The following is a 12922-nucleotide window of genomic DNA, read 5'->3' as shown; positions in this document are numbered from 1 at the left end:
CAAAATATTTTCTTATTATAGTTAAATTTTATGCAAAGTTTGTTGGAAGTGAATCTATGCATGTAAATAAAATATTTAGACTAAACAAGAAATATTACCTTAAGGTATTAGGCCCCTAACAGTAATGTTTAAAAATGGCATTTGCTTGGTATATTCTTACAGCTAACCATGCTTCGCACTTTGCTGCAAATTTTTAAAAACTTTTACCGTGCCGTTTTTTATAAATTTTGTGTAATTTATGGTATTTTCTCAAGCTCAAATAGAGACAAATTTCAAAGCGGCGACCTTTATCCAGAACGTTCACAGAGAATTCATTATACCATTATTTTTTATGAAAAAATCATCAAACTATTGGTAAACAATTATAAAACTAACAAGAGCTGTCTGATGACAGCGCGCTCGACTATTCGAAGAATTGATTGAAGAATGGGGTCAAAATATTTCCACGGATATTCAGACAGAAGAAATAAATAGATTAGACAATAATGTTCCTGTATTACTTTGATTTCGATAAGTCTTTCACTAAATGGCAATATATGAGCCAATTTCAAAGTCCAAAAAGGGCCATAATTCAGTCAAAATAGTTATGTATTCTTGCCCACAGATGTAAATCATAATGATAAGCAAGTGTTCCAAGTTTAAAAGCCATATGTCAAATAGTTTTGACAAAACATGGACTTGTATGAAAACAGAACCAATTTCAAAGTCCAAAAAGGGCCATAATTCAGCCAAAATAGATGACAGAGTTAATATGTTCTCTTTCCTACAGATAGAGACTATTATACTAAACAAGTGATAAAAGTTTCAAAGCCATATGTCAAACACTTTACAAAAAATATGAACTGGTACGAAAAACTTAACCAAGATTTCTAAGTCAAAAGGGGCCATAATTCAGCCAAAATCCTTGATGGAGTTATGTACTCTTGCCTATAACTGGACATGGTGATGGTAAACAGGTGTTGAAAGTTTCAAAGCTTTATCTTAAAAGACTTTGTCAAAATATGAACTGGTACGAAATATTAACCCATATTTCTAAGACAAAAAGGGCCATAATTCAGCCAAAATCCTTGATGGAGTTATGTGCTCTTGCCTATAACTGGACATGGTGATGGTAAACAAGTGTTGAAAGTTTCAAAGCTTTATCTCAAAAGACTTTGTCTAAATATGAACTGGTACGAAAAACTTAACCAAGATTTCTAAGTCGAAAGGGGCCATAATTCAGCCAAAATCCCTGATGGAGTTATGTACTCTTGCCTATAACTGGCCATGGTGATGGTAAACAAGTGTTGAACGTTTCAAAGCTTTATCTTAAAAGACTTTGTCAAAACATGAACTGGTACGAAAAACTTAACCATGATTTCTAAGTCAAAAGGGGCCATAATTCAGCCAAAATCCTTGATGGAGTTATGTGCTCTTGCCTATAACTGGCCATGATGATGGTAAACAAGTGTTGAAAGTTTCAAAGCTTTATCTCAAAAGACTTTGTCAAAATGTGGACTAGTACGAAAAACTTAACCAAGGTGTGATGCCGACGCCGTGGTGAGTAGGATAGCTCTACTTATTCTTCGAATGGTCGAGCTAAAAAATAAAAGTATCAGCCTCAAGTAAACGGATTTAATGAAACAGAATTCTATCTCCAACATTGAAAAATTAAGGTCGAATCCTGCGGGTCTGTTTTGAATTTTGCTCACTTCATTCAAAAAAAGCTGTGGGGCTGAAGTAAAACCTACCTACATTTCTTCCACAATATGTAATCTAAAGAATGCAGGCAAAATAGAGAACTTTTACCGCACGTAACTCAGTATTTTTAAAGATGTCTAACTCTACCCCTTCTATTTCAGAGATAAATTCACTTTGAACAGCAAGAAATCGTTTATCAAATGAATATTTTCCACTTCTGTACAATAAATCAATAACAAGTGCAGAATAGTGCAGCTTAAACCTGAACCCTCCTGAAAATTGGTTTAATGCCTTAATTTCAAATTCCATTCACTAAGGGCTTTTAAGTGTTCTTTTTAAAAATTGAGTTACCTCCCTTCAATTGTAAAATTTGTTTTGTGTTTTAAAAAAAACTTCAGGTAATGGACCCATTATAGTGTACCTCCTTTTGATGAGTATTTATTAATAATTCATACCATAAACCTACTTTGACTAATTTTTCAGGAGAGTTCAGGTTTAAGCCGCACTAGTACCAAACGTTTTTTCTTATTATATCTTTTTTATAGTAATTTAAATTGTTTTTCAAGACTTACAACTGACTGATTGTACAAAAGCGGAAATTTTTAATTTGGAAAGCAATTTCTTGCTGTTTAAAGTCAGTCTTACTTCGCATGCGGAAGGGTTCAGGGTAAGACATCTTTGAAAACACGAGTTACATGCAGTAACAAGTTCTTTATTTTGCTTTTACTCTTTTACTCTTTAGTTTACATATTGTGGAAGAAATGTCGGTAGGTTTTACTTCTACCCTATGGTTATTTTTGAATGAAGTGAGCAAAATTTAAAACAGTCTCACAGGACTCGGCTGTAAGTTTTCAGTGTTGGAGTTAGAATTCTGTCAGATTCAAACCTTTTACTTAAGGCTGCCTAAAAAAAGTGTTCTCAAAAGTTTTATGTTGCATTTTATAATTGTTTACCAATACTTCTAGTAGGTTTCTTTTATCAAAATTATTGGTGTAATGAATTCTCTGCGAATATTTTTACAGTGGTTATCACTTTGAAATCTGTCCCTATTTGAGCTTGAGTAAATATCATAAATTATGCAAATAAAAAAAAACTGACACAGTAAAAGTAGTTTAAGAATTGCAATACAGTGCAAAACAATGTTGACTTTAAGACTGTATAAAGTTAATGCAATTTTTCAAACATTACTATTACAGGTCCAACACCTTTATGTAACTATGTATTCAGTTCTTTTATAACTCTGCAGCTGCATTAGATGAAAATGGTTCTAAATATGAATAAACTGTTTACCCGTTAAATGTTTTCTATGCTGGCCATCCACTATGTTTTCCATATACACCATGCTGAACAAAGACCTGCATCTCTTATGATCTGTAACTATTCTGCTTCACTAACACTTCACAGGTTTTCACTACAGAAGCAGAAACATTTTTTTTTAATATCAAGTAAATCCAGAAAAGTTCTATAGATACACATTTAAAATGTTATAAAGATCAGGGCTAGCCAATAAGTATTTACTCATCATAATTCTTGTGAATGTGTAAAACAGTACAGTCTGAAACTGACTAGGAGTAAATCCAGATATCAATTTTGTTACATATGTATTGTGTATATAATGTTTGTTTGTTTGCAGTAAATTTTTAATTCAGCAGTCAAGTTTTTGCCTATTTATAGTGGACAGTTGAACGTTACTAGAGCCAGACGACGGAAACCCATTTTTTGCTCGACTATTCGGAGAATAAGGAGAGCTATACTACTCCCCCTGCCGTCGGTTAAATTTTTCTTTAATGTCAAATATCTTGAATACTATCAAAGATATTCAACTGAAACTTGGAATACTTGCATATAGTGACAGTGTGCATATGTAAGTGTGCACATGTAAGACAAGGGACATTACTCTGTCAGCAACTTCTTTAGAGTTATGCCCCTTTTTAACTTAAAAAATTTGGTTCAAGTTTTTGATAAAGTCAAATGTCTTGAACACTATCAAAGATATTCATTAAAGTTTAGTTTAATCATATTTTATTGTAATCATCACACAAGACATTATGGTAATGTACATCAAGACAATATTATACAGATACATATGTAAATATATATACAACAACAAACTATCATTATACAAGACATATATATTACTACTGTACATTAGGAAGTATTCAGTAACTTTGCGAATGTGCGATAATACAAAAGGGTTGGACCACAAGTTTTGCCAACATTAGAAATCGGTCCGTCCCGGGCTGTCAAATTAATGTTAGATTAAACTAAATGGCGGATTTTTGTTTGGTCTAGAATAGAAAAAAATATACATGCTTAACAACATATAATTTTAAGATATAAACTTACTTATATAGAAGCAGAGTTAAGACAGTAAATTAAGTAGAAGAAAAGCAGGGAAAAAAAACAATCGAAAAGAAAAAAAACAAAACAATAAAACTAACACAGACAAGCGTAAAGTCAATCAGTGCACCTCATCGCATCCGCTGCAGAATTCCCACACCCAGCCCAACCCAGAGCTTTCAAAACAGATATATAGTCAAAAGATCAGGAGGCAGTACTAGAGAAACGATGTGTACTTTTTATATAAGTTTGTACTTCTAAAAACAAAGATTTGTTCTCCTCAATAGTAAGTGAATCAATTCCGTGAAGTAATTTGTGAGTACTAAGAGGATGAAATCTTCGAGTATTGATAAATAACAATCGACGAGCATCGGCATAATGGCTACATTTAAAAAAGAAATGTTCCGCATCTTCAATACCATGTCCACAAGAGCAATCGGGATAGTCTCGTAAATGGTTATAAAATAAATCATTGTTTAAGTTGCTGCATCGGTTTCTAATACGAGTTTGAACTACATTATAGAATCGTTCTCCTATTAGATAAAAAGACGGAACAATTGGAGATTTAAATTTATTCTTCAATTTGCTCTTAAAAGATGTAAGTGTGTTAGCATTGTGTGTCGGGGAGTCAAGGTTATTCCATAGTTTTACTGAATCGGGTATAACTGATTTTGAGTAAATTTCGAGACGACTAGGCAATGTTACAAAATTAGTGGTGTTGTTTCTAAGTTCATAGTTGTTAGAATTGTGAACTGTTGGAGGAAAAATGTCTATAAGGTAATCTGGAAGCAGTCCGTTATTTCCTTTATAAGCTAATATTAATTTCTGCATAATTCTACGGTCTGCAAGAGAAACCCAGCCAACTTCAGTTAATAAATTTTGAATGGAAACAGAACGAGTCAAACCAGTAACAATGCGAGCTGCTTCATATTGAAGTTTTTCTATAGTGTCCTTTTCATATTGAGTACAGCTATCCCATACAACTGAAGCATACTCGAGTAGAGGTCTTAGATACAATATATAAATGTTGTTGAGGGTAGACCTTTTAACTTTGAATTTTAACATTCTCATCGAGCTGAGTACTTTTGAAGCTGAGGAAGTGATATTGATTATATGGGTGTGCCAAGAGCAATCATGACTTATTGTAAGACCTAGATGTTTGTGATCGTCAACGAAGTTTAGAGGGGTATTATCAAAGGTTAACGAAGGTTGAGCTATATCTCTAAAGGAGAAAAACATGACTTCAGTTTTAGAAGGATTGAAATTTACAAGCCATTGATTTGCCCAGCTGGAAATTTTTTCTAGATCTGAATTTAAAACAGTTTCTATACAAGAGCACCGCCTTGCGGGTGCTGACGCTAATCTGATTTTTTTTGTATAATAGAAATATTGTCCTACCCACGATTTTCTAAGTCTAAAAAGGGCCATCACTCTTGCAAAAAGCAGGATAGAGTTATGTTTCTTGATGTACAGTGTCCACTTATGATGGTGAAAAACTGTTGCAAGTTTTAAAGCAATAGCTTTGATAGTTTATGAGAAAAGTTGACTTAAACATAATATTCAACCAAGAAAATGATTTTTCTAAGTCCAAAAGGGGCAATAATTATTGCAAAAAGCAGGATGGAGTTATGTTGCTTGCTGTACAGGGTCAGCTTATGATGGTGAACAAGAGTTGCAAGTTTTAAAGCAATAGCTTTGATAGTTTAAGAGAAAAAGTTGACCTAAACATAAAACTTAACCAAGAAATCTGATATTTTCTAAGTCCAAAAGGGGCCATAAATCTTGCAAAAAGCAGGATGGAGTTATGTTTCTTGCTGTACAGTGTCAGCTTATGATGGTGAACAAGTGTTGCAAGTTTTAAAGGAATAGCTTTGATAGTTTAGGATAAAAGCTGACCTAAACATAAAACTTAACCAAGAAAACTGATTTTCTAAGTCCAAAAGGGGCAATAATTCTTGCAAAAAGCAAGATGGAGTTATGTTTCTTGATGTACAGGGTCTGCTTATGATGGTGAACAAGTATTCCAAGTTTCAAAGCAAAAGCTTTGATAGTTTAGGAGAAAAGTTGACCTAAACATAAAACTTAACCAAGAAACCTGATATTTTCTAAGTACAAAAGGGGCCATAAATCTTGCAAAAAGCAAGATGGAGTTATGTTTCTTGCTATACAGGGTCAGCTTATGATGGTGAACAAGTACTCCAAGTTTCAAAGCAATAGCTTTGATAGTTTAGGAGAAAAGCTATCATCAGCGAATAGTCTAGCGGTACTTATAACAGAATCAGCAATATCATTTACGTATACAAGAAATAGAAGAGGGCCCAAGACTGATCCTTGAGGTACGCCTGCAGTTAACAACCTACTATTTGAAAATGATTGCCCTACAAATACTTTTTGCGATCTATTTTCCAGGTAATCTGTTATCCAATTGACCAAGTTTCCTGAAATACCATACTGCTTCAGTTTAAATATAAGGCCTTTATGCCAAACTCGGACGAAAGCTTTCGATATATCACAGAAAACCATACAGGTTGCTTTCTTCTCGTCTAAAGATGTACATATCTGGTTATATATATCTACAAGTTGGTATACAGTTGAGTGTCCAGGAAGAAATCCTGACTGATTTTTATATATAAGATTATTAGTGTTTAGATGATTGTACAAATACTTAAAAATCACTCGTTCCATTACTTTACCTATGCAACTGATCAAAGAAATTGGTCTATAGTTAGATGGTCAAGATTTTTCTCCTTTCTTATAAAGCGGCATTACATTAGCAATTTTCCATGAAGACGGGTATCTATTTACGATGAGAGATCTATTGAATAAAGTACAAAGTGGCTTAGCTATGGTTTTCGAACATCCCTTTAACATTTTATGACTAATACCATCAGGCCCACAGGCTTTGTTGACAACTAAGTTATCTAAAACGTCAATTACGTGTTGCTCAGAAATAGTCAAGTGGGACAGAGTTGTATTAGACTTTGCAACAAACTCAGGTAGAACAGAATTGGAATCATCGAGAGTTGATACTGATACGAAGTAATCGTTCAAAAATGTAGCTTTATCTACGTCAGAAATAGCAGTGTCATAATTTTTGTTTTCAAGGGGCGGAATTTCTTCTTCGGCTTTAGAATTTTCTTTGACTAGCATTTTTACTGTTTTCCAATACTGTTTAGGATTTGTAGAACTTAAATCATTCATGGAAAATTCAAGAGTATTATAAAATTGTTCTCGCAGGTGTTTTTTCATATTATTGACACGATGTCTTATTTTCTTGTAACATTGCCAATCTGATGGTTTCCCAGACTGGATAGCAATTCGCTTTAAACGATCACGTTTCCTAGATGTAGTACGAATAAATGAATTATACCAAGGTGTGTCGTTGGGGTGGATTTGTACAATTTTAGTAGGCATGCATGTTTTAGCTAGATCTAAAAATGTTTTTTCAAAAAAAGATGTGGCTACATCTAGAGAGTCTGAGTTAAGAGCTGACCAATCAGTGGCGTTTATCGAGTTATTTAACTTTTCAAAATCGGCTTGGTGGTAGTTCCACATTCGGCGGGTGTAACATGTCCTGGCCTAGAAACTGCTTTTTACATAAACATAAGTAGCAAAGTGATCGCTTATATTTGACGGCGTTTCAAAAACTCCAGAATCCAGCGGTATTACAGTATTTGTTAATGCAATTACATCAATTAAGGTGCTTGTACTGTGTGTTATTCGAGTTGGTGTATTGATTACATTTGTCATATTATCAAGAATAAGTATGTCTCTAAATTTACGATTTGTTACATTTAACTGATCTTCGTTTATATCGCCAACTAAAATAATATTATCTGATATTTCTAAGGCCTGGTCAACAAGAACATCACATCTTTGCCAGAAGTCGATAGCAGCGTTTGGTGGCCTATAGACTGTAGCAATAATAAAGTTTTTATTATGATCTTTTATTTTAATACACAGAGATTCCGGTAAAATAGTTTCAAGGTCATTTAATCGTTTTGGCTGTAATCCTGAACTACAATATACTAGGATACCACCTGAGTGTGATGAAACATCTTTCCGAAACATATTTCCTAATCCTTCAAGTTTCACCTGCAAGTCAGAAATATTTTGCGATAAGTGAGTTTCGGTAAAACAGATAACATCGAAGTCAAGAAAATTGTCTTTGATATAATCTAACTTGTTGCGAATACTCCTTATATTCTGATGTAGTACAGAAAAACAACCATTAGATTCTAGACTAGGCCCAGGATTGGGATGGACATCACCAGACAAAAAAATAATTAATCGCGTGATCATTGCATAATGAATATTGTCTAAGATCAAGTACAGGGGTACATTTTTGAATCAACAAAATCATCAATATTTGAACGAGCAGAAGTGTCAATCAAAGGCACGTACATGAAAATGAAAGCAATATATGAAAATTTCAAAATCGAGTTACATACAAGTTGGATTACAAGGTGTAACTTGATAATGATGTCTCGATAGAGAAAATGCAGGTATTTCGCAAAAAACGAACATAAATTGTAACTAAAATATGCAGCTTTTATACAAGCACGCCCCCTAAAGTAATGCAATCTGATCGCCATTCTCCAGGCTCCTAATTCGTTACCTATGAGGATACAATGTCAGGGTAGTGAGGTCGAAGAATGACGAACGGATGCACAAGATGGTTAACAGAAAACAACCGAGACAGACCAGGACGCGGGGACATATAGATGCAGCATATTCATTAAAGACATGGAATACTTGCATACAGTGACAGTGTGCACATGTATGACAAGGGACATTACTATGTCAGCAATATTTTCAGAGTTGTGCCCCTTTTTAACTTAGAAATTGGATTAAAATTATTCATAATGATAACTATCTCTGCAATGCATTGATGTATTGGATTCAAATTTCACACGTCTTTAGCGTCAGTAAACATTCACAAGTCCAGGTCCTAGAAGTCTAACTTGTATTTTAACTAAATTATGTGCCTTTTTATACTCAGAAAATTCATGTGTAAATACAAAGTACAATTCTCTACCTTTGTAAGTACTTGGAGGCTATTGTACCAAAACTTCACACATGCCTTGAGGTCATTGCATACAATCACTGGGCCAATAATGCTGAATTTCATTTTAACAGAATTAAACCCCTTTGTCTACTTAGTTCATATTGAGGTTTTGCATGCAACTTAAAATCTTTCTAAGTATTAGGGACTATTGGATTGAGACAACAAAGCTATGTCAAGGGTCAGTGTATAAGGTCGCATATCTTGGACTTGTATTTCAACAGAACTATACCTCTTTTGCACTTAATGTGTAAATACTGCATATAAATTTCTGCCGTTGTAATACTTTCAAATTACAGCAGGTTTTTATCATTTTGACCCTTACTGTGACACAGTTGTAGCAGTACCATCATATAATCCATTTTATTGACAAGCCTTTGAAAAGTTGAGTGTGCTGTCACCAGACAGCTCGTTCATTTTGTACCAAATGCATAATGCACACTTTAATTTAATTTGTAGAGCTTATTCCAAACTGCCAGGGTTTTCTCGGAAACAGACACATGCTTTGGTAGTACACTAGTTACTCAATCCAATAATTTCAACGATGTTTTAGGGATCACTTTCTGTTGGTTTAAAATATGCGTAATGTTCACTTTTTAATTTCTTTAAAGATGACATTTTGCTTTTTTCACCAGACCAGAAGTCGATAATTTTAACCAACCCCACTTTAAAATATACTACCGTACCAAAGCAGTACCATACTTCTATGTTAATGCAAACACCTGGATGATGGGAATATTAGCCAGACTGACACATTAAAGCATTCAGATGAATTAGTCGTTGTTTACGCTAGTAAAAAGTCATTGTGTTTCTGTTATTTCATATACATTTAAAAAATGCCTTCAATATGTCTGGGGTTATATGACAATGGTAAAATCATTCAAGTACATGTAGCTATAAAAACTTCTTAATTGCAGTAGAGAACACAAAGGGTTGTAGTACATGTATGTGGAAAGAAGCCTGAAAATTAAGTTATAACTACATCAAGAGGTGCTCAAAAAGGAAGTGTTCTTGATCCAATGCTGTTTTGATACATGCTGCATTCCAATGGATTTAAACTTCTTAAACATGGGCACATCATGACATGTATCAATGATCTACCTGATAAATCCAAATATCCACTGTAGAATAAAGACCTGCATCTCTTCAATTCTGAAGTAACTGGTTTCTAGGCATTCTGCTTTACTTGTACCATCACACTACAAAAGAGACATTTTTCAAAATGTTTAGAAAGATACATGATACAAAATACCATATTAGATACACATATACCACAATAGAATGAACAGAGATTTTAGTGTCTTTTTTAAAAATTGAGTTACCTCCCTTCAATTGTAAAATTTGCTTTATCTTTAAAAAAGAAAAAAATGACTAAAAGTGAACTAAAGTTCTTTAAAACTGAAGTTTGGTCACATTATGAACACAGTGACATGACTTTTTGTTTCTAAACTATCTTAAAAATGCAAAATCAAGAAAAAATATGTTTCAGTCAGGAATCATACCTGGACTGCCTCAGCAATAAAAACTTTCCTACCTTCTTGATAAGTATCACCATGGGTGAATTCGTATGACAGCTAAAGGCATTGACCTCCAGATTTTCGCTGAAAACGACCTTTCTTTAAAAGTGAAGTTTGGCCAAATTATGAACATCAGAATATGAATTTTCATTTCTAAACCATCTTATAAATGCCAAATCAAGAAAGAAAAATGCCAGAGTCAGGAATCGAACCTGGGCCGCCAAGGCAATAAAAACTTTCAATATGTCTTTACCAGTATACACCATGGAGGAATATGCATTTAACGGCCATTAGACATTGATATTTATAACTAAAACAATTTACATTGAGTGGAGAGTTACAAGCACTATTCATTTTCAGTGTAAAAATTAGTAAAAACAACTAGTTCTCATGTATTTCCACAACATTTAGTCTGTGAGTAATTAAGTTTCAAAGCTTTCTTAAGAAACATAGCATTAATTTCCTGATACCTAAAATTTTCTCTTTTTTTTGTTGTTGGCAAGTTACGCCCTAGTCCCAATCCGCAACTCTAGTTACCTCCCCTGAGGATCCATCCACTACAGTACATCAAACTGAAATGAAATGAAAGTGATAATTATGCAACCGGCTGGACTTGTTATGCCCCAACTGGGTTAGTCCAAAATATTGGATGTGTAATACTCATTGTACCTTCAACATTCATTATTTTATTATTTTACATTTTATTTTCAATTTGCATTGTAACTCTGACATAACCAGTACTGGCGGTAGACATCAAAATGTTAAAAATGTTAGGGCTGATCAGGGTACGTACAGACATCTGGGTAAGTATGGATTAATTCACTGTCAACGGTCATATGTCACATGGGTTAATCCAGACCATTTTCGATTAAAAAGACCTTTCCCTGAGTTTGCATTTTTTAAGGTAGAAGAAACCAGTCAATCACGTCAAATCCTTTCTGACGTAGTCAAAATCAAATGCGGTAACATTTAAACGTGCTCTGTTCGCTTTAAGAGTAAAGGTATAAACAGCATTTTCTGAATATATTTTTTCACTCATTCGGATATTATGATGCCTGAAATATAAGTTTGACATATTTTTTTTAAGAAAAGCAACAAGAAAAACGAAATACGTGCAAAAATTCTAAATGTCCATACTTTCCATATTGTTGTTATGTGTCAAAAGGATGGACAAATGAGTTGATTGTTTGAATTTCTGATAATTGCTTTTCTGTTCTTTTCCAATTATAGCATTTGCCAGTGAAAATGTGGAAAAGTATGGATTCCCTTCTGAGACGGAGCTGAATGACTGTTGGACAGTTAAAGACATATATGCTGATAAAATTAAACTTAGTGAACAATTACAACACATATATGAGCATGAATACGTGTTCGACCACCTTCTGATTGAATATGATTGTGTTTAGTTTACTTGTGAAAAGTACGATTGATAGTCAGTACTTGTATACGGTTCTGAGACAGTGCATATATGAAATTGTTACACAAGAAGATGAAACAAGTATTGTATGGGTGGCTAATAAATTTGGCTGGAAATGTAAGGATAGTGAGCTTATATGTTTAGTAGACATAATCGTAGAGATACTTTGTAAGTTTTGTTGCAATTTGCTCCATTAAATACAACTACAAATATTATGAAAATAAACCAACAGATTTTAGTAAATGTGATTATGTTCTTGTTTACTTGTATCAGGCCGCATACATAGCTTTGATCCTGTCAACATTTAAACAAATTTGACAGTTGATAATTTATTCAACAATATTCTTATATAATCATAAGCTTATCAGTGTGCCTAAAATAAGGGTCTTCGTCCTATTTTTTCAATATGCCTAAAAAGTGGGTCTACACTAAATGGGTTAAAACGCAGTTGTATAGTTCCTCGGCTCTACAGTCTGCTGTTAAGGTTTAGGAGTATATCACCAAAACACAGAAATATTTTATAAACGAACAACAGGTTATACTACATTTTGAGCGGGCAAAGACTGGTGGGAAGTCCTGAGGTAAACGCTGCCATCCTGATGTAGTCATTAAGAAACCAGAGAAACTTACCTCAACAAGAGCCAGTATGATGAATAGGGAAGTACTTAGTCAATACTTCAAAGACCTAGGTAAGTTTGTGTTGTTTCTTACCATTTCTTGCATACCGTACTAGATAAGTAGAAAGTACTATCTCATAATCATAATATAGATATTCTCTATCCCACACCCCTTGTGGATATTTAAATAAACAAACCTTACTTCCTTAATACGTGTATGATAAAGCTTTTGTGATGACATGTCGCATGCAAGTTATGAATTATTTTTCTGTTCGTAGTCATTTAT

The 12922-nt window shown here is 33.7% G+C and overlaps 1 protein-coding gene across 18 annotated transcripts in view; it reads right to left on the bottom strand.

Annotated features, from left to right (window-relative positions):
* Positions 1–12922, bottom strand: part of LOC128558706 (uncharacterized) — a 69404-nt gene that overhangs the window by 41788 nt on the left and 14694 nt on the right. For 15 of the 18 annotated variants that reach the window (XM_053548864.1, XM_053548862.1, XM_053548865.1 and 12 more), the window contains exon 1: positions 2971–6252. In XM_053548864.1, the coding sequence (XP_053404839.1) occupies positions 4225–5448 (1224 nt within the window). In that variant the 5' untranslated portion in view covers positions 5449–6252 and the 3' untranslated portion in view covers positions 2971–4224. Of the gene's footprint in view, positions 1–2970; positions 6253–8060; positions 8116–10186; positions 10285–11072; positions 11175–12922 lie in introns of those variants that run through there. The other 3 variants (XR_008371875.1, XR_008371874.1, XR_008371876.1) reach the window with 2 other exon arrangements.

This window comes from Mercenaria mercenaria, chromosome 7 (assembly GCF_021730395.1).
Source record: "Mercenaria mercenaria strain notata chromosome 7, MADL_Memer_1, whole genome shotgun sequence".
Classification (NCBI taxonomy): domain Eukaryota; kingdom Metazoa; phylum Mollusca; class Bivalvia; order Venerida; family Veneridae; genus Mercenaria; species Mercenaria mercenaria.
Note: the sequence above shows the minus strand (reverse complement) of the source record. Positions and strands in the feature narration are given on the sequence as shown.